General features: G+C 38.2%; 1 protein-coding gene across 1 annotated transcript in view; it reads right to left on the reverse strand.

Moving 5' to 3' along the window:
- Positions 1 to 23,877, reverse strand: part of LOC140229955 (potassium voltage-gated channel unc-103-like) — a 70,201-nt gene that overhangs the window by 40,887 nt on the left and 5,437 nt on the right. The window contains exons 2-4 of the mRNA XM_072310154.1: positions 22,513 to 22,974; positions 21,897 to 22,139; positions 10,244 to 10,394 (exon numbers count right to left, since the gene is read on the reverse strand). Coding sequence (XP_072166255.1) covers positions 10,244 to 10,394; positions 21,897 to 22,139; positions 22,513 to 22,974 — 856 coding nt within the window. The remainder of the gene's footprint in view (positions 1 to 10,243; positions 10,395 to 21,896; positions 22,140 to 22,512; positions 22,975 to 23,877) is intronic.

Consider the following 23,877-nt stretch of genomic DNA (forward strand, 5'->3'; position numbering starts at 1 on the left):
AGCTTTAATTTCAACCAAGTTTATTGACGTGATCCCGACATCGTATGAAAAAACGAAAGGCACACTGACGATAGTCCAAAGTCTCAGCTACAACATATTAAAATCTGGGAGAAATTCACCGAAGCATAAGTGAGCTACTGCTCGAAAAGGACAGTCATGTCAATTTTCATTCCAGAAAAACTGCACTCCCATAGAGATAACACGTAAACTGGTCAAATTCGACAAGGTTACTTTCAATCCATTTTTACGAGGTTATGCTGTCATTTAATCAAAATTGTGTTATTACATAACTGATAGAGCATTAAATTAGCTACAGCATACTGAAATCTGGGTGAAAATTGGCCAAGGATAAGTGAGATACGCTCGAGTAAACTTGAAATTTGATGACGTCATTTTGAAATTTTACTCTTTTTGATTTATTAAGAAATTTGATGCCTTTTCATCTTTTTTTCAGCATTGCCAACCCATGAAATGACATGTTCAACTCATCAGTTTTCAAAATATGTCAAGAAAATGGGGGGTCACCGTCTATCCTGGCGAGTAAACTCGGATTTAAAATTGGCGTTTTTTTGGCATTGTTGCACTGTATATCGCCATTAACGCGCGCGCGGATTTTCAACTTCGACGGGCCCGTATGACGTCATATTGAGTCGGATTGACTTGAAACTTGGCAGAAATATTCCTTGACATTTCAGACATCCGATCTGTGTAAAAAAAGTGGAAATTTCTATTGCATATAAGCTATACGTGCGTATATGCGCGCGCGCGTACGCGTCCGTCCAATTTTTTCAATTTTTCAAAAAATGCTCCAAATGGTCTGAAACGTGTGCAAAAAAAATTTGAGCTCGATTTGAGCATACAAATATTTCGACGCGCGCGTACGCGCGCGTTTTAAGAGAAAATATGAATTTTGAGAATATGAGTAGAATGCGCATAACTTGAAATATATGTGACGTAAATTTCATTGAAAAGTTCTATTCCATTGATGAGATATGATTGAGAATGTGTTTTCATATAATGACGTCATAGTGACGTCACGGTCGACTGATCACTCTGATCTTATTAGACCCGTCGTCTTTGGGACACGATACATATATGGTATAAGTTTGAAATTGATAGGAAGAACACTTTCTGAGCTAATCGATACACAAATTTTGTCCAGAAATAAAGAAGAAGAAGAAGAACATACAAAGAATCCGTACAGATACAGAAGGTGATCCGAGAGGATACTCGGATCACCTAATGAAGCTAAGCTTTGATTACTTAAGCCGAGTTTTTCGACGTGCTTTTGACGTCGTATGAAAAAACGGAGGACGTATTACGATAGCGCAAAGTCTCAGCTACAACATATTAAAATCTGGGAGAAATTCATCGAAGGGTGAGTGAGCTGGTGCTCGATAAAGACAATCATGTCAATTTTCACATCTAGAAAAATTCCCTCCCATAGAGATAACACGTCATAATGACGATAAAGAAAGAAGTACATATGACCTTTGACCCCACTTTGCACAGACAAGATGTCATCTGAGCAAAAAGAGGTTATTTTGTGATATGATCCTTGTAACATGGTCTTTACGTGTGCAAAATATGGGAAAGATAGAACATGTATTCACCAAGATACAGGATGAAACATTTATGACCTTTGACCCTAATTTACATACTCAAGATGGCATCTGATCAAGTAGTTGTTATTTTATGAAATAATGAACGTGACATGAACTAAGCATGTGCAAAATATGGTGTTGATAGGGTATGTTTTTCTTGAGTTATTGCAAAGAAAGTTGCAGAAAGAAAGAAATATTTCAATACAACGAATATAAGCTTTAATTTCAACCAAGTTTATTGACGTGATCCCGACATCGTATGAAAAAACGAAAGGCACACTGACGATAGTCCAAAGTCTCAGCTACAACATATTAAAATCTGGGAGAAATTCACCGAAGCATAAGTGAGCTACTGCTCGAAAAGGACAGTCATGTCAATTTTCATTCCAGAAAAACTGCACTCCCATAGAGATAACACGTAAACTGGTCAAATTCGACAAGGTTACTTTCAATCCATTTTTACGAGGTTATGCTGTCATTTAATCAAAATTGTGTTATTACATAACTGATAGAGCATTAAATTAGCTACAGCATACTGAAATCTGGGTGAAAATTGGCCAAGGATAAGTGAGATACGCTCGAGTAAACTTGAAATTTGATGACGTCATTTTGAAATTTTACTCTTTTTGATTTATTAAGAAATTTGATGCCTTTTCATCTTTTTTTCAGCATTGCCAACCCATGAAATGACATGTTCAACTCATCAGTTTTCAAAATATGTCAAGAAAATGGGGGGTCACCGTCTATCCTGGCGAGTAAACTCGGATTTAAAATTGGCGTTTTTTTGGCATTGTTGCACTGTATATCGCCATTAACGCGCGCGCGGATTTTCAACTTCGACGGGCCCGTATGACGTCATATTGAGTCGGATTGACTTGAAACTTGGCAGAAATATTCCTTGACATTTCAGACATCCGATCTGTGTAAAAAAAGTGGAAATTTCTATTGCATATAAGCTATACGTGCGTATATGCGCGCGCGCGTACGCGTCCGTCCAATTTTTTCAATTTTTCAAAAAATGCTCCAAATGGTCTGAAACGTGTGCAAAAAAAATTTGAGCTCGATTTGAGCATACAAATATTTCGACGCGCGCGTACGCGCGCGTTTTAAGAGAAAATATGAATTTTGAGAATATGAGTAGAATGCGCATAACTTGAAATATATGTGACGTAAATTTCATTGAAAAGTTCTATTCCATTGATGAGATATGATTGAGAATGTGTTTTCATATAATGACGTCATAGTGACGTCACGGTCGACTGATCACTCTGATCTTATTAGACCCGTCGTCTTTGGGACACGATACATATATGGTATAAGTTTGAAATTGATAGGAAGAACACTTTCTGAGCTAATCGATACACAAATTTTGTCCAGAAATAAAGAAGAAGAAGAAGAACATACAAAGAATCCGTACAGATACAGAAGGTGATCCGAGAGGATACTCGGATCACCTAAAGAAGAACCACCAACAAAGAATCCGTACAGATACAGAAGGTGATCCGAGAGGATACTCGGATCACCTAATAAATATCTCAACATATAGGAGATAACCTTTAATTTCAACCAAGTTTTTTATCGTGATCCCGACATCGTATGAATAACAAAGGGCAATTTAACGATGGCGCAAAGTCTCAGCTACAACATATTAAAATCTGGGAGAAATTCACTGAAGGGTAAGTGAGGTAGTGCTCGATAAAGACAATCATGTCAATTTTCACATTAAAAAAAATTCCCTCCCATAGAGATAACACGTCATAACGAAGATATAAAAAGAAGTACATATGACCTTTGACCTCAATTTGCAAAGACAAGATGGCATCTGAGTAAAAAGTAGTTATTTTGTGAAATGATCCTTGTAACATGGTCTTTGCGTGTGCAAAATATGGGAAAGATAGGACATGTATTCACTAAGATACAGGATGAAACACTTGTGACCTTTGACCCTAATGTACATACCCAAGATGGTGTCCGATCAAGTAGTTGTTATTTTATGAAATAATGTACGTGACATGAACTAAACATGTGCAAAATATGGAAGAGATAGAGGCCGTCTTTCTTGAGTTATTGCAAAGAAAATTGCAGAAAGAAAGAAATATCTCAATACATCGAAGATAAGCCTGAATTTCAACCAAAATATTTGACGTGATCCCAACATCGTATGAAAAAACGAAGGGCACACTCCCGGTAGCGCAAAGTCTCAGCTAGAACATATTAAAATCTGGGAGAAATTTATCTAAGGGTAAGTGAGTTAGTGCTCGATAAAGATAGTCATGTCAATTTTCATTTCCAGAAAAACTGCACTCCCATAGAGATAACACGTAAACTGGTCAAATTTGACAAGATTACTTTCAATCCATTTTTACGAGGTGATACCGTTATCCAATCAAAATATTGTACGTTTATTTTTGAAAGAACATTAAATAAGCTACAACATACTGAAATCTGGGTGAAAATTGACAAAGGACTAGTGAGATACGCTTGAGTGAACTTGAAATTTGATGACGTCATTTTGAAAATTTACTTTTTTTACTTTATTAAGAAATTTGATATCTTTTAATCATTTTGTCAGCATTGCCAACCCATGAAATGACATGTACAATTCATCAGCTTTCAAAATATGTAAAGAAAATGGGGGGTCACCGTCCATCCTGACGAGTAAAATCGGATTTAAAATTGGCAGTTTTTTGGCATAGTTGCACTGTATATCGCCATTGACGCGCGCGCGGAATTTCAACTTTGACGGGCCCGTATGACGTCATATTGAGTTGGATTGACTTGAAACTTGGTAGAAATATTCCTTGACATTTTATACATCCGATCAAAGTAAAAAAACTGGAAATTTCAATTTCATATGAGCTTTGCGTGCGTATATGCGCGCGCGCGTACGCGTCCGTCCGATTTTTTCAATTTTTCAAAAAATGCTCCAAATGGTTTGAAACGTGTGCAAAAAAATTTTGAGCTCGATCTGAGCATATAAATATTTCAACGCGCGCGTACGCGCGCGTTTTGAGATAAAAAAGAATTATGAGAATATGATTAAAATTCACTTGACTTGAAATATATGTGACGTAAATTTCATTGAAATATTCTATTCCATTAATGAGATATGCATGAAAATGTGTTTTCATATAATGACGTCATAGTGACGTCACGGTCGACTGATCACTATGATTTTACTTGCGCTGTCGTCTTTGCGACATGATACATACATGGTATAAGTTTGACATTCATAGGTAATGCACTTTCTGAGCTAACCTCTGCACAATTTTTGAGGAGAAAGAAATAAAGAAAGATTCCGTACAGAAACAATAGGTGATCCGAGAGGATACTCGGATCACCTAACTAGAGATTGTAATTTGTCATTACTGACAAATTAAGGTGATCCGATTTTTTTTTTTTTATCAATGATTCGAGTCCTGATCGCAATTTCTACGCATGACCATACACGTTTCATCTGTGTTTAGAGAGATTGGCCGTGTGATGTTTGGATTCTCATTTAGAAAAGGGAGTCATAATTATCTGCCCACCTTGGTACTGAATTCTGTATACATTATAGATAACAAAGATACAGCAACAAATACATGTGACCTTTGACCCACCTTTACACTCCCAAGATGGCATCTGAGCAAAAAGTGGTTATTTTGTGAAAAGATTCTCGCGACATCGTCTATACGTGTGCAAAATATGGGAAAGATAGGACAGGTATTCACTAAGATACAAGATAAAATATCTATGACCTTGGACCATAATTTACATACCCAAGATGGTGTCCGATTAAGTAGTTTTTATTTTATGAAATAATGTACGTGACATGAACTAAACATGTACAAAATATGGAGGTGACAGGGGCTGTTTTTCTTGAGTTATTGCAAAGAAAGTTGCAGAAAGACAGAAGTTTCTCAATACATCGAAGATAACCTTTAATTTCAACCAAGTTTTTAAACATGATCCCGACATTGTATGAAAAAACAAAGGCACACTTTAGATAGCGCAATGTCTCAGCTACAACATATTAAAATCTGGGAGAAATTCACAAAAGGGTAAGTGAGCTAGTGCTCGATAAAGACAATGATGTCAATTGTCACATTTAAAGAAATTCCCTCCCATAGAGATTACACGTCATAACGAAGATACAGAAAGAAGTACATATGACCTTTGACCCCAATTTCCACAGACAAGGTGGCATCTGAGCAAAAAGTGGTTATTTTGTGAAATAATCCTTGTAACATGGTCTTTTCGTGTGCAAAATATGGGAAAGATAGGACATGTATTCACTATGATACAGGATGAAACACTTATGACCTTTGACCCTAATTTACATACCCAAGATGGTGTCTGATCAAGTAGTTGTTATATTATGAAAAAATGTACGTGACATGAACTAAACATGTGCAAAATATGGAAGTGATAGAGGCTGTTTTTCTGGAGTTATTGCAAAGAAAGTTGCAGAAAGAAAGAAATATCTCAATACATCGAAGATAAGCTTTAATTTCAACCAAAATTTTTGACGTGATCCTGACCTCGTATGAAAAAACGAAGGGCACACTTACGGTAGCGTAAAGTCTCAGCTACAATATATCAAAATCTGGGAGAAATTTACCGAAGGGTAAGTGAGCTAGTGCTCGATAAAGATAGTCATGTCAATTTTCATTTCCAGAAAAACTGCACTCCCATAGAGATAACACGTAAACTGGTCAAATTTGACAAGATTACTTTCAATCCATTTTTACGAGGTGATGCCGTCATCCAATCAAAATGTTTTAATTTTATGTTTGAAAGAACATTAAATAAGCTACAGCATACTGAAATCTGGGTCAAAAATTGACTAAGGACTAGTGAGATACGCTCGAATGAACTTGAAATTTGATGACGTCATTTTGAAAATTTACTTTTTTTATTTTATTAAGAAATTTGATATCTTTTAATCATTTTGTCAGCATTGCCACCCCTTGAAATGACATGTACAACTCATCAGCTTTCAAAAAAGGTAAAGAAAATGGGGGGTCACCGTCCATCCTGACGAGTAAAATCGGATTTAAAATTGACGGTTTTTTGGCATAGTTGCACTGTATATCGCCATTGACGCGCGCGCGGAATTTCAACTTTGACGGGCCCGTATGACGTCATATTGAGTCGGATTGACTTGAAACTTGGTATAAATATTTCTTGACATTTCAGACATCCGATCCGTGTGAAAAAGCGGGAAATTTTTATTGCATATGAGCTGTGCGTGCGTATATGCGCGCGCGCGTACGCGTCCGTCCGATTTTTTCAATTTTTCAAAAAATGCTCTAAATGGTCTGAAACGTGTGCAAAAAAATTTTGAGCTCAATTGGAGCATACAAATATTTCAACGCGCGCGTACGCGCACGTTTTAAGAGAAAATATGAATTTTGAGAACATGAGTAGAATGCGCATAACTTGAAATATATGTGACGTAAATTTCATTGAAAAATTCTGATCCATTAATGAGATATGATTGAGAATGTGTTTTCATATAATGACGTCATAGTGACGTCACGGTCGACTGATCACTTTGATTTTAGTTCGATTGCCGTCTTTGGGACACGATACATACATGGTATAAGTTTGAACTTGATAGGCATAGCACTTTCTGAGCTAACCTCTGCACAACTTTTGGGGAGAAATAAAGAAAGAAGAAGAAGACTAGAGATTGTAATTTGTCATCACTGACAAATTAAGGTGATCCGACTTTTTTTTTAATCAATGATTCGAGTCCTCATAGTGCAAAGTCTCAGCTACAACATATTAAAATCTGAGAGAAATTCACCGAAGCATAAGTAAGATAGTGCTCGATAAAGAGAGTCATGTCAATTTTCACATCTAAAAAATTCCGTCCCATAGAGATAATACGTCATAGCGAAGACAGAAAAGGAAGTACATATGACCTTTGACCCCACTTTGCACAGACAAGATGGCATCTGAGCAAAAAGTGGTTATTTTATGAAATGATCCCTGTAACATGGTCTTTACGTGTGCAAAATATGGGAAAGATAGAACATGTATTCACAAAGATACAGGATGAAACATCTATGACCTTTGACCCTAATTTACATACCCAAGATGGCGTCTGATCAAGTAGTTGTTATTTTATGAAATAATGTTCGTGACATGAACTAAAAATGTGTAAAATATGTTGGTGATAGAGTATGTTTTTCTTGAGTTATTGCACATAAAGTTGTAAAAAGAAAGAAATATTACAATACATCGAAGATAAGCTTTAATTTCAACCAAGTTTTTTCACGTGATCCCGACAACGTATGAAAAAACGAATGGCACACTTACGATAGCCCTACGTCTCAGCTACAACATATTAAAATCTTAGAGGAATTCACCGAAGCATAAGTGAGCTAGTGCTCGATAAAGATAGTCATGTCAACTTTCATTTCCATAAAAATTGCACTCCCATAGAGATTACACGTAAACTGGTCATATTTGACAAGGTTACCTTCAATCCATTTTTTCGAGGTGATGTCGTCATATAATCAAAATTGTGTAATTACATTAATGAAAGAGCATTTCATAAGTCACAACATATTGAAATTTGGGTGAAAATTGGCAAAGGATAAGTGAGATACGCTCGAGCAAACTTGAAATTTGATGACGTCATTTTGGAAATTTACTTTTTTTACTTTATTAAGAAATTTGATATCTTTTAATCATATTGTCAGCATAGCCAGCCCATGAAATGACATGTACAACTCATCACCTTTCAGAATATGTAAAGAAAATGGGGGGTCACCGTCCATCCTGACGAGTAAAATCCGATTTAAAATTGGCGGTTTTTTGGCATAGTTGCACTGTGTATCCCCATTGACGCACGCGCGGAATTTTGAATTTGACGGGCCCGTATGACGTCATATTGAATCGGATCGACTTGAAACTTGGTAGAAATATTTCTTGACATTTCGGACATCCGATCCGTGTGTAAAAATTGAAAAATTCTATTTCATATTAGCTCTGCGTGCGAATATGTGCGCGCGCGTACGCGTCCGTCCAATTTTTTCAATTTTTCAAAAAATGCTCCAAATGGTCTGAAACGTGTGCAAAAACATTTTGAGCTCGATTCGAGCATACAAATATTTCAACGCGCGCGTACGCGCGCATTTTGAGATAAAAATGAATTTTGAGAATATGAGTAGAATTCGCTTGAATTGAAATATATGTGACGTAAATTTCATTGAAACATTCCATTCCATTAATGAGATATGCATGAAAATGTGTTTTCATATAATGACGTCATAGTGACGTCACGGTCGACTGATCACTATGATTTTACTTGCGCTGTCGTCTTCGCGACATGATACATATATGGTATAAGTTTGACATTGAGAGGCAATGCACTTTCTGAGCTAACCTCTGCACAACTTTTGAGGAGAAATAAAGAAACAAAGAAAGAAGAAAGATTCAGTACAGATACAGAAGGTGATCCGAGAGGATACTCGGATCACCTAAAGAAAGAATCCGTACAGATACAGAAGGTGATCCGAGAGGATACTCGGATCACCTAACTAGAGATTGTAATTTGTCATCACTGACAAATTAAGGTGATCCGATTTTTTTTTAATCAATGACTCGAGTCCTGATAGTGCAAAGTCTCAGCTACAACATATTAAAATCTGAGAAAAATTCACCGAAGGGTAAGTGAGCTAGTGCTCGATAAAGACAATCATTTCAATTTTCACATCTAGAAAAATTCCCTCCCATAGAGATAACACGTCATAACGAATACATGTGCAGTTGTGGTATGTATTGGTATTATGACCGCTCAGACATTTTCTTTTTTTTTTTTTTTTTTCAGAATGAGAGATTAGGAGATGTAGCTGTTTTTGATTCTGCTGCGAGTGCTTCAACGTCTTCCACTTCTTTATTCTTCTTCTTTATTTCTGGACAAAATTTGTGTATCGGTTAGCTCAGAAAGTCCTCTTCCTATCAATGTCAAAATCATACCATATATGTATCGTGTCCCAAAGACGACCCATCAAGTAAAATCATAGTGATCAGTCGACCGTGACGTCACTATGACGTACGTAGATACACAACTTTTGTCCAGAAATAAAGAAGAAGAACAAAGAATCCGTACAGATACAGAAGGTGATCCGAGAGGATACTCGGATCACCTAATCAGAAAAAGATAAAGTTAGGCGTACAGATACAGAAGGTGATCCGAGAGGATACTCGGATCACCTAATCAGTACAGATACAGAAGGTGATCCGAGAAGATACTCGGATCACCTAATAAGATGGACTGGTATACAGCATGAGGAGTGGACAGAAAAAAAGATAGACATGAGGATATATGTAATTGATAGATTGGTAAATGAATAGGTGAACAAAAGACACGGACTCATTTTTTGATAAAACATTTCTTCATGAAACAAGCAGGCTAGTTAAATTTACAAAATATTTATGTTTGTTTGACTGAAGCTTATAATAACCTTTATTTCATAAAAACGATCTAAAAAAAGAAGAAGAAAAAAAAACCGATTTAAGTCAAACAGCGAAAAGATAACTTCAGACTTGCATGAACGTACTACTGTAATCACGAAAGTTGCTGCATATCGTAACTCAATACAATGGGAAAGACGGACCGTGCTAAAGAGCGAGCAACTTACATCCAATGAGCATCATACATATCGCGAAGAGTTTCTCTGCGTCTGTAGAGGGTGCTATATTTCCGAAGCCCACAGTCGTTAGTGTTGTTAGCGTAAAATACAGGGATGACACATATTTGTCTTTTAGTGATGGACCACCCGTGGAGGCATTCTGCAGAGGAAAAAAAGAAAAAAAAAAAAAAAACCCAGAATATTATCATGATAATTCTAAACATACGTTATAAATATTGTAACAGTAAAATAGATGATCATGTCGTGGGTGATACAATCAGAGTCTTTATTCAGGCAATTGTAATTGCTGCTTATTAATTTTTGTTGATACTGAAGCATGAACGAAGGATGCTTCAAAGAGCATTGTACTGGGGAGCCATTACGTAATCTTATTTATCACTTACAAATCAATTGCACCAGCAAAAACCTGTTCCCCGACAATTATTTCGACACCGTTCTTGGCAACTATTTAGGTTATAATGATTTGGAAAGATATGTAATAGGTTATAGTGTACACGAGATAAAGAAATGAAGATGATATATAACTGCATTAACCCGGTTGATATTATGTATTTTCAATTCAATTTTCAATTCAATTCAAACTTTATTTAATTTTTCGAAAAGAACATAAACATTTCAATTTCTTTGGTAACAGAGAATAAGGTTACATATAATCAAAACAAAGTAAATTGAGAAAACATAATTGTGGAACCTTGGGGTAACAAATAATGTTGTAATGAAAATTGACTGAAGTGATATAGACGATATAACATTACACAAAATATCGAAAAATGGTGGGACCCACTAAAAAGGCAATGCTTGTAGAATGTGGGACCCACTAAAAAGGCAATGCTTGTAGAATGTGGGCCCCTCAGGTACAGAATGTCAATAGAAAATGAACTGATGCAAAAAGGGGGTAAATTGGGAATAAAGTCAGATAAAAAAAAGTCTGGAAGCCCAATAAGAAGACAGAGTAACAGACAGACACACATACACAAGCGAATGAACCTTAAAGGAGACTGGGACGACAAAACTTATAAAGGGGGACTTAAATACAAGACAGAACGAGACAAGACTATCATAATAGGAAGACAATACAACGGACAGAAAGGCAAAACAGATCCAGCGATCCTCGACAGAACTATATCGAAAAAAATAATGGGATGCGTGGAAAGGATACGGAAATATGGAAAAAAAGAGAGAAATAGATGCGGAAGTAATACAAGTAGAATCAAATCTACTCTGTAAGTGTCTCAGGACAACAGGGACGAGAAAATACGTGACAGTATATCATTGGTAATCAAAATTCTTCGAAAAGAAATTAAAATGAGCCAACAGGCTGATTCAATTCTGTAGGAACATAACATTGCAATAAGAAAGACTTTAATCTCCTCTTAAATGAAAATATAGAGGGTGCAATTTTTATGTCATTATTCAGAAAATTCGAATAAGTTGGGCCAGTATAGATAAGTGTGTTCTTAGCAAGAATTGTTCGTGTAAAAGAGGTAAGTGAAATTCATTGGAACGTTGAGTGGGATAGTCATGGAATGATTGATTTCTTTGAAACATAGAATCGTAAATGGAGGGGAGTGAGTTGTTGCTATACATGCGTGCTAAGGCTCGATTAACAGACATGTGCTCACACCTGAAAGTATGGTTCAATCTCAATTAGATATGTTTCATCTAGTTTATTTCTGATGTAAGAAAAATGTATGAAAAAAAATATAACAGGTTGTTGGGCCATGTCTCTATGTGTCGATCAAGGTGGCGTTGATGCTCCGTGACGCACAATACATTTTTAAGGTTGTCTCCAATCCAATCAAGATGTGAAACACACTTCCGCCTTGGCAACATTGAATTTCTCTTTTCCCGCGTAATGCTATCCGCCCGTCGTCTGCCCAAAGATGCAAGCGGTAATGTAATGTATGCTTTGATATTGCAATTGGTTTTCCCTCTAGCTTCAGAAACGCAAGCTGCGCAGCGGAGTGTATTATGGTCGCATCTGTCGCTTAGATCAACACGAAAGATAAGAGACAATTTCACCTCGGGGTAGAAAAACAAGACTAATTTGATGTCTCATGAGAAGCTAGAAAGGTGTAATACTATCCCCCAAGCAGGTCTTTAGTCTTGGTACCCAGTCTCTAACGCAAATGTAATTGTTTCGTCACAAAGTATTGACACAAGCCAACCACCCGCATCGCTCGCAACGGAAGAACACACGTCGTTTGTTGTTTAATAAACATTATACTCTTCCTTTGCGACATAATAGAAAAACAAGCAATACCAGGGAAATGTCTCTTTAAATAAGGGAAAAACATTTAAAGATAAAGCAATCGTTTTTTTTTTCTTCGTCTTACTGCATTTTTTGATATATAATCACCTACAAAATATTGGCGGACGACCGACGTTCAAAGGTAAAAAACAAAAGAAGATCTTGTTGGGAGGATTTGCACGGTATCTGCACCTTACAGGGTTGAAATGTGATCATGAATACCTGGCTAACATTCTCGGTCTTTCACCAAGCTTTTATTTCTTAAGGATATCGCAGGTTTTGTGGTGTCGACGTATAACTTACTTAAGGAGTAACACTGGCAAGTATTTTGCATTTCTTCTGATTAGATAATTTAGTAGCGAATGGTATAACGATAAATTAAACCCCGACGTATCATTTACCAATTAATTGTAATTCCTGAAGAGAAATTTGTGATTTATTTGATAACTTGAGACGCCTTTTCCAAATTAGGGAAAGCTGCCACTCTGCTTTAACAATATACAGGCTATTTCATTTACAAAGGACATGTAAAGAAAGTAAGGAAACGAAAGGTTCTTGAAATTGTTTGCGTGTGTATCATTGTCTGATACTTTCAGGGATCAAACAGGTGGTAATGTCTGTGCTGTTATGGATGATTCTGAATCCAGCTAGGTACTGAAGAAAAATCAGTAATAGACTCTTCGATTTCGTTTTCATGTCTTCCAACAAGTCACATGATTTTTAGGTGGTTATAATTGCATAATTTACTCGACATTTCAGAGTTTGAATTTTATAAGGGTCAAATTGGTAGCTCTTCGAACAGAAACGCAGTTCAGCATGCCAGATAGTAAAAAGAAAAAAAAACAATGTTATTTGAATAGATTATCAAGCATCCAATTTGCACTGAAGTTAGTGACTACGCCTATTAACCAATCTAATATGGTATTTTGCTTCACTGTCTCGTGCGTTAAAAACTGAAAAGTTTTATATCATGCTTTCTTCACATCATCATTTTTTTTTTCACATTTCCAAATCACTCTGAAGGTTCGTTAGTATCCAAGTTTTTTTTTTTATTTTTTTTAATCATTATAATTTTGAGACCATAGAACCTTCGGAATGACAAACCTTACCTAATTTTCTGATTAACGAACGTTCGGAATAGCGTATCTCTGGAATAACGCCACAAATTATACATTTTCGTACTAACGGACATCTAGGTTTACAGAGTTTGTGTGTTTGAAATGAAACTTATTTCAATTTCAGATTAACGAACCTTCGGAATGACAAACCTGCTTTCAATTTAATTTTCGGATTAACGAACCTTCGGAGTAGCAAACACTATCCGACATATCAACGTCTGATAGCAAAACTACACTTCACCTTTCAATTACGCCCTCGACATGACCGTCTTCTTGATTTCATATGATTGTGAATTCATCCTCATACAGCACACTATGGCGCTGCACGTGTTCTTGACAGAATTCATACCGAGGAACGACGCAAGGCACAAAAGATCTGACTGAAATTCCCCACCCGCGGGGGATGCTGGGTATATTGTGTGTCGAGAGTGGCGACCTCTCGTTGACATGAGAGACGCGCCATTTTTTTATTTTTTATTTTTTTTTTTTTGATTGTCGTCAGGTGTTAGCATAGATGCATGCACGGGGAGCCATGACTCGGAGGTACATCACGGGCGACAAACAATGGATTCTTGTAAACCACCTGTGACCAACAAATCACCGCAAACACAGACACGAAGTCACATCACACTCGCCTGGAATAGCAACTTTGCTCATTCATCAAGACATACATGTACACTGTATTATCCCTCCAAAGAAAGGTGGCGGCGTCCGCTTTCTTAAAGATCGCCCCCTATTGATTAATGGCGACATTCGGCTTTACTGAAGTATCCGGGTTAAACCCTGCTCTTGGCTCTTTTTTTTTTCGGTGGGAATGAGATAGCCCGACGTGTCCGTATACATTCATACATGTCAAATATGCCACTTCTATAACGATGGTATGGGGCTCTAACGTAAATAGCTATGAACCGCTTGGACGCTTGCGACGAGCATCACATTTATTCTGCTATCCAACAGTATAGATTAAGATTAAAGACGCAGTGTGACTCAAATGAAAAATGAAAGTGATTGATACAAATGACACATGCTATCTTATGGGACCCGATTGATCATCATTCATCGAAATCAAACCCTACTCTACCCTCACTGAGGCATACTTGTATCGAGGACAACTTCATTACCCGATCTCATGACGTCATAATAGGAACTCACAACACCAACTGTATATAAGACAACACTTTGTTATATTTGAAATCGATGTATTTATCGGTGTTGCTGGGGTTTTTTTTTTTTTTTTTTTTTGATCATCGGAAAAAAAAAATCCGTAGCTATGGTCGCGTTTTGGATAATGTATCTAAACCAAAGCAAATAAAGTTTGTTTTGTTACAGGTGTTTTTGCTCAAACAACATAGGCCTACTGGAGAATAAAACACGAGTTATGAAGGAGAGTTATCTCAGTCACTACTAAACGCTAATGTCCACGTTAATTGCACATAAGATTAATGTGAATATAAACTTATATGCATGTGTCTGTGCGTGTGTATTTGTACACATTAAAAATATCTATGTGCACATACATTTTAATTTGTTGAGAGAAAGAAGCGCAAATGTGATAATAATTATTTGTGTTGTGATAAAACGATTTCAATTTCAACAAATTTCGCAGAAAGACTGAAGCTGTAATCGTGGTAATTATCGCACACGTGTTTAATGGATCAAAGTCTGATTAATGAACATTCCTGAAGAATCACATATTAGCATTGTTCTTTTCGATCCTGTTACGTATTTTTCTTTTTCTTGTGTTTTTTTTTCCCCCTGCAAGTCGGGATGGATGGCAAGGAGTCAATCTTAATATGATATGAACGTCGTTTAACTCGCACTAATTTTTGCTCTGTGTTTAAATTCGGCATTTGATGGTGTGAGTAAATTTGTTTTGATTATTTGTACTGCATATAATCATGTCTCGTAACATGAAATTCGAACCAAAAGAAACTCAACGCTTTAAAAGAAAATGATCGATAATGTGTTTGCGCATTGGACAATAGATTGGATGAAACAAGGAGAGGGATGCACATGTATGCCCTATTCCATACATAATAATACATGGAAACAAAAAAACAAACAAACAAACAAACAAACAAACAAACAAACCCAACAATATACGATTCGTAGCTTTGCCGTACGATTTGCTTGCAGTAGGTAAACTAATGTTGCACAGACAATAACAGATAAACCTATCTACTGCCTGCCGTTTCTCAAGGCGGATAAGGATACTTCGTTGCAAGCGTATTTTCATTACTTATACCGGCAATTTAAAGACGTATAAAAATCATATTACTTGCTCCCATTTTTTCAATCTAAGAGTTTGTGACTGCACGGTGACATTTAGTAAATTTGAAGTATGACATTTTTTTTTTCGTTGATCAGCTATCAGCACCAGAATCTGGGAGATGATTACAGCATACTTCATAAAATAGTTGCTGACCTATCAACGGTTCAGGATGTATTGCGTCGACGTTTGACGTTATGCCGGAAAAAATATCGTATAGAACATAGACCCGAATTCACGAAGGTGGTACAAAATTCAAGCCATGGTCTATGCAAATCTGCATAAATACGATTGACAGATTGGGTACGCCAGCAGAAGTCCAGTAATAAACGTGCATTGATGCGCGTATGTCAAATGTACACCTATTTCACGCTTATTTTAGACCATGATCTAAATTTGTAACATGGTCTGGGTTTGAACCAGGTTTAAACCACCTTCGTGAATTCGGGCCATGTTTGTGCTTGTGCGTGTATATGACAGTGTGCCCGTCCAAAGTCTGCCCTGAACTAATCATATTTGTCAACCATCGTATTTATTTTGCAACAGGATGTACATGCACTTCAGCAAAGAAACAACTACTACACATATTGGTTTGCAAATGGTAGGAACCAATAGAGATTACACCACAGAGAATCTCTTTGGTGGGAACAAGTTGCCCCTACAAGGGAGTACGTTTGAGGGATCTGTATCTATACCGAAAAACGACATCCGGGTTTCTTGAGGAGCTATCAAAATCGCCAATATTGATAAGACCGTCCATCAACTTATATCACTGTACTCTGATTAGCCAATTTCATACAGACATTCACTGGGGCTTTCAAAGTGGTTTGGAACAGTGGATCCCTCCTGTGGCATGCATGTAACATTAATCAAAAATATGTATTGTCTATTGTTTTTCTACGTATATTCATAATTTCACGGCAATAATTCATCACCAATTCTTCTACCCACGAATTATCTAACAGGCGACGGTGACCAGTTTTCGTCACTATTTTGCTCATTTATTCCTGTACAGTGTATTAAGGTCTCGCATTCATTCATTCATACTCCCTTCATTGAGGCAAGAGTTTAGTCAACATCTCAACCACTCATACCATGCATTGCACTCTATATGCAAAGACATGGCTTCGTCCTAATTAAGATGTATTTGTCTATGTGACATCACTGAAAGCCATCGAACGGCAAAAGTACAAAACAGTCCATATTCATATCCGCAAATATCTCGCACAGCCAGCTCCATTAATGTTGCCAATTTGCGATCGGGAAACAAGGTAAATAAGATGAAGATACGTTGATACTGCTCTCATCAATCTTGCAGTCTTAGCAGTCACGTGACACGCCCATATGTCTTCCTCCAGTTTGGGCGCCATTCATCCACTTTCCACCTTCCCGCCTTATTAAAGACATGTCCCCCCTCGCAAGGAATCTTAGTGCAAAGGTAGTGATTGTGAGAAGCTGAATATCATGGTGCGAAAGTTTTTCCAGGGGCCATGCAACCTTTATTAAAGTGTTTATGTGTGTGTGTGGGGGGGGGGGGGCAGTGTCTGGAGGAACCCTTGGGAAGGCAGTGTATTCAGAGTGTCCATGTGTCTTTCTTCCCCCCCCCCGATATTCTTTTTAGCCAATGACATAATTATTGAAGGGGGAGACTGCAGCCCAATTCCCTCTTTCTTCTCTCCCGCGGCCCCCTGTATAGCCAAACAACTCACCAGTATAAATAATTTCGATGTTAGTTATAAGGTGAGTTGTCATCAAATTTCCGTATAGATTCAGAGCAACGTAGGAACACAAGTGTGCATTCCAACATTCCAATCCAAATTGCATTCCAATAAACCAATAGACAAGTTTACCAATGTTCCATACGTATGAGTGTAGAGTGCTCTTCATCTTTGTAACAAGTTACTGATCAACTCACAGTTCTGTCTATCAACAATCATTCCACTACGGCATATTGGTGCAAACCAGTTTGCATTCAGTAGTTGTCTCTATTTCCACATGTTTAAGCATCTACGATAATTTGAAGAGGGAACAGCTTATCGTCTGCCAAAATCTGATCATGATCACATTTTTTTTCATCTAAAGTTTTGACAATAATTCTATCGAAGTGCGTTGCATCAAGCCACTTCTTTACCTCGACTCGTTCCATCAAGGAATAAAATAAGATAAACAGACTATGTTACATATGTTCTCCTTGAATTGCGTTTACGTATAGAATGTGTCTTGGAGAAATTTAGATGACACTTTCCCCCCGTAATGAACTTGTCGCGAACTCGCCCCCGGTGTTATTGCTGTAATGCTGTCAGTGTAATTTACAATCTTTGTCAAGCAGTGTCTGGCTGCACCAAAATTGATTGCCCTCGTTCTCTATACTATACCACATTCATGAATTGCCGTCTGCTGTACTTCAAGCAAATCGCATCCGATCTCGGTTTGTCGTGCGTGTGACTAAAGCCCGCCGCACACTATACGACTCACGACTACACGACTGACAGACTTTGGATCTGAAATAAACAAGCGTGTTTATTCCGAGGTTATCGTGTTTTATTTCGGATCTGTCAGCCGTAAGATCGTGAGTCGTATAGTGTGCGGCGGGCTTTAAGTCCACCGCACACTATACTAGTATACTACTGTCAGTCGCAGAACTGACCGACTTTGGATCCGAAATAAATCTCAATAGCCTCAGAACAAACACGTTTATCTATTTCAGATCTAAAGTCAGTTAGTCCTGCGACCGAAAGTCGTACAGTGTGCGGTGGCCTTAACACTTTCAAAGTGTCTGCCTCAGTAACATGTATTTACTACGCTGTGCAGTTTTGTCATTAATCTATTTTGACCCTCTCAAACCAGAGGCAAAGCATTATAGTAAATCACAGTATGAATAGAAGGGCATGATATGCGCTGAGTGGTATTCCATAATTTTCAGAATAAACAAATAAGCGTAGGCCTACGAGTTTCATGTCCTCTATGAGGACACACGCAAGGGAGAATAGTAGATAAATAGATAGGATGGATGTTGGTATTTTTCTACGGGGAGCGACATTGAGTGACACTACCACCAGGCGGATCCGGGAAATTACCCCCAGAGGGCAATTACCCCCCCCCCCCCCCCCCCCGCTAAATACTGGTTAGTGGTAAGGGTAGAGTAAAGATTAGGGTTAAGGTTAGGTTTAGGGTTAGGAGTTTGGGTTAGGGTTAGGATTAGATTTAGGATTAGGATTAGGATTAGGGCCAGGGGAAGGGTCCGGGGTAATTGCCCAGGGGGTAATTGCCCTAGACCCCTACCAGGCTATCCCTAGTCTGGCTTCCAGACCCTCTGCTCGTACTATTTCTCTATACAGGATATTGACGCACTCATCGTCGAAAACTGGGGTAGGCTTAGGTGATTTTGTCGTGCTGAGTCGGCAAAGGCGGCGACTTCATCGCCGCGGAGTCCAGTTGGCAAAGGGTCTGGAAACCAGACGAGGCTATCCTTGACATGATTGTTAAATATACAGATCAGTAGTTGCGATCTTACATATTTCATCTGTAGAGGGAGACAAATAAAAAAAAATCATATCTCAACCTTCACCCCTCTGATTAATCATTCCCTTGTTATGTGAATTTTGTCAAACACATACAGCCGCTACCAGAGCTTTGGTGAATAAAGTGCGGCGGTATAGAGCAACGTCCCTGGATGCACCGGCCTACATTTCTTCGTTCATGGCAATACATCGGTGTAAGGACGTTGGACACCAATACCAGAAGAGATAAAGCATCCTACAGGAAATGTGATTAACACTAATGTAAGGGTGGATCAAGGCGGTTGAGAGAAATTGAATACAGGGACATAATCTCTTAAAACATTAGTACCTTGGATACTGATCATGCTGGATGTAAAAGGTAGCAACAAATAACTAGATATATCAAGAGGCAGACAAAAAGATACAATGCTAAAGAGAGAGAGAGAGAGAGAGAGAAAGCGAAGGGGTGGGGAGAAGGAAAGAGCATTTAGCGAAAGAAGACATAGAGAGCAGGGAAATCTACGAGAGATACAAAGTCACACATACGGGGAGACAGATTGGGAGTCATTATCTACTTCAAGGGCTCTAACATTACGGAGTGATAAGAGAAGGCAAAATACATTATGCAAATGACAATTGTGTACTAGTATGTTTTAGGAGGGGGAGGGGGCGGGAGACGGAGAGCAATTTACTTCTCTGGCAATTTCGATCTCTGTGGATATAATAGCCACTCCATTATTACTGTCAAAGTAGGTTAACGTTCATTACATGAAAGCAATGGGACATATAGAAATGGACGTGCGAATTCTGAAGGAAGCGTTTCTTCAGGGCGGACGCGCAGACGACAGTGTTTTTTTTTTTTTTTTTTCAGCGGCGGGAAAATGAACGTTTTCTTGAATCTCACGCGGCAGCGCTCAACATACCATGTGCATCGGACACCCTACACATATACATTCAGAGGCACGTGTCTTCTCAAACTGTCAAATTCAAAGGTGACAATCCTTATTATCCTTGCTAACGAAGAGGTCGTCTTGTAGACGCATTAGCCTCGTTCGATATTTTGTATTCCAATTTCATAAATAGTATTTTACGGCCCAAACCCACCAAAAACCAAAAAGTCCAATGGCCAGAAAAAAAAATCGTGCGATTTTTACCGGACATATAGCAAACATCAAAGGGCTTATCCTATATATTTCATGGGAACAGGTGCACTATGTAAACAGATAACGGGTTTCATGTTAAATTGATGCAAGCACAAAGAAATTGGTCAAAATATCCAACTCTGTGTTGTTGAAAATGGTCAACTTGTGAGCTGTACCATGCGATCATACAATTTGTATCTTTCACAACGCTATGCTCTCATGTGAAGAACCTTACACTTTATTCTTGAAGGTATCATGCCAGCCCGTGTGTGTTTGTGTGTGAGTGTGTGACGTAGACAGAAATATATCAAGTAAATGCACATGTTAAGCACTCTGTTTCAGAAAAGGACTGGGTATATTCGATGATTATAATGAACTGAAAACTGTGTGGTCGCTTTGGTCTTTCATTTCTCTCAATGGATGGGAATAAATAGATTCTCATCACATTTGGAATGAATTGATATCATATGAGCATGTCTTTTGCATTAAATTCCTCTATTGGGCCCATTCTGTGGAAAATGAAACCTCAAATTTTAGCACGTGTGCCGCGTAATCGAATTCATGAAATACTGCGGAGATTATGCTTTATTGTTGGCAGCAAATACAGAAATGAAAATCCTTGGAAAATTGGGGTCAATGTAATCATTGGATATGAATCGACCCACATACATTCATTATGGAACGCAATCTAGAGGAAAGCTTAATCTCACGAATGGGGATGGGGTAGGGTGGGAATGGATAGGGGATTGAGTGTAGCGCATTATTTTGAAAAGTGTCACGCAACGTGTGCAGGAGAGGCATTTCATTAATACGGTGTCGTTAAGGAGTCCAGAAAGAAACTACAAGTACACGCAACTGGATCCCTTGCAGTGCTAGGTATGGAAGACGAGCTTGTGGAGCTGAATATGTGGAGCTATCCAGTCATCTTCTTAGTAGGAAAATGAAATGAAATGTAAATCAAAAGTATAGATGAGAAGAAACCAGCTCGGAGTTAGCTCATGTGCACATTGGTACAAATGAGCTTTCTGCTTTCTTAGTTGGTCAAACAATTCACTCGTTTTCCAAGTGACGTAATGCATAAGCTTGCCCGACGTGACAATTTATGGAATTCGCGTTCATACAAAGAAAGAACTTGAGTAAAACAGGTAACAAGAATGGTCCATCAGTATGTATATTTGCATATATTTCATTGTTTTACATTGAATGCCTAACCAAACTTTTTCTAACAATACTGGTAAATATCAGGCTTTGCGAGTGAATAACCATACTTCGATACCAGGCTGTAGCAAAGGTAATATCCATGGATTGTAAAGAAATGGTCTATTGAGAAATACCCGAGAATGATGTGAACTTGTTCTTACCGTATAAGGAGTAAACAAATCTTGGGCGAGTAGGTCCAGCCATCCGTACTGTATTTCTGGACGCTGCTGCTCCCCGATGGCGTACCATATACACGCCATCCAGTGAGAGACTAGGGTAAAGGCACACATTAGTAAGCACACAACGGCTGGAGCGAACTGCGAGTACTGGTCCAAGCGACGCGCGACGCGTAGCAGACGTAAAAGACGCGCCGTCTTCAGTAGACTCATGGCGGACGTTGTTTTCTACGAGAAAGAAACCGACGATGGGGGAAAAAATCAAAATAGACCAAATCAAGTCATGGATGTACTTACAAGGAATGTTAACTCTAAAGCTCGAATGGGGGGGGGGGGGCAAATTACCCCTGCCAAATTTTCATTTGCCACTCCTGGTTCTTTAATCTAATTTCAACGAATTTGGTGACTTTTCCTTACCCTAACCCTAACCCAAGCATTTTGATATAGGCCTATAATTAATAATGATAATGATGACCATAATGACAGTTGCATACCTGTAGATAAAACAACTATGTTGTATTATCATCATTAACAACAATAAAGTGGTCTTATTTCTCTAATGTTTCATGTACTCCCAACATGGACCGTGACCGTTCCTCACCTCGTCTGCTGGCACGGCGAAGAGAAGGAGATCGAATGGGATGGCCGCGAGCACGTCGATGACGAACCATCCCTTCAAGTAATGCTTGGCGATCTTTGATGGGTTCGACACCACCTCGCCGATCGTGTCGTCGATGAACGTCGTCCGGAAGTTGATGAAGATGTCGACGATGAACATGACGTCGACCACCATGTCGATGATGACCAGGGGTTGCGTGTAGCTGGTCGATAGACTGTCGCCATCGCGCGTGTCGGCGTCTTTGTTGAGCTTGGCTTTGTTCTCATCGTTCTTGAGGAGGAAGGCGGCGGAATACGGAGTGAAGATGGCGGTGTAGACCACGAGAAGGAGAATAAACCAATCCCAGACGGCTTTAAAGGGCGAATAGTGGAGGATAGTAAACTTGTGCAGCTGCCGGACGCGGAGCTTCTTGTGGTTGATTTCGTCCGAAGTCAGGCGTATCACCTGCAGGGCGTAACGAATCGTTACGTCACGTGGGAACAAAGAGACCAATTTCACATTAAAATATATGGTATTATAGGCTCTGGTACCAGATGATTGTCTATCAGTATAATAATGATGTTCTGGTATGTAGTCTTACACGTATCAGTGCAAAGAGCATATCAATGGAGAAGATGTCGCCGCAACTAAATATTCCCAGCACTCGCAGTATGTTACTAATCAATTAACAAAATACATTGCATGGAAACATGTGAATTTGCTTGGTGTATGGGAATGTGCATTCCAAAGTCTTTTGCTAATCTTTTTATCACTTTAGCATTTGATTGACAGATGATGTTACTGACAAAACTTTGGTGAAGAAGTTTTTTTTTTTGTTTTTTTAGGGGGGTATGCAATTAATCTTGTAGAAAACTCTGTAGAAATATATATACTTTTTTTATAAAACATATAACACTCATTTAGATACTCTTTTGGCTATACAGGTGATAATCAGGGTATCATGAATCAATGCAAGTCAACAAGCACTTGCTTTGCATAGTCCATTTAAAGTACCAGTCTATCGTGCACTTTTGTATCCAAATCTACGGGCGTTTCATTGAAGCAAACATACTTTACTTACCATCCCTCTACCAAGCAATCGTACCCTATTCTATTTCCCTCTTTTCATGGATCAGTAGACGCAGGGCAAAGATGAGATGTGTTAGAAGTTTTTCTCTATTTTTCAAGGAGCCGGACGCTACAAATAAATACTCACTGCTTTATCATCTACACAGAATCATTACTTATATACAGAAAGATGAAATTTATGAAGGAAATAAAAAACCCCAGCTAAATTACAATTGGCAATGTAAAAAGTACAATAAGCAATGAATGAAAAATGTATCATATTTGATATACCTTTCCTTT

This window comes from Diadema setosum, chromosome 6 (assembly GCF_964275005.1).
Source record: "Diadema setosum chromosome 6, eeDiaSeto1, whole genome shotgun sequence".
Taxonomy (NCBI): Eukaryota; Metazoa; Echinodermata; class Echinoidea; order Diadematoida; family Diadematidae; genus Diadema; species Diadema setosum.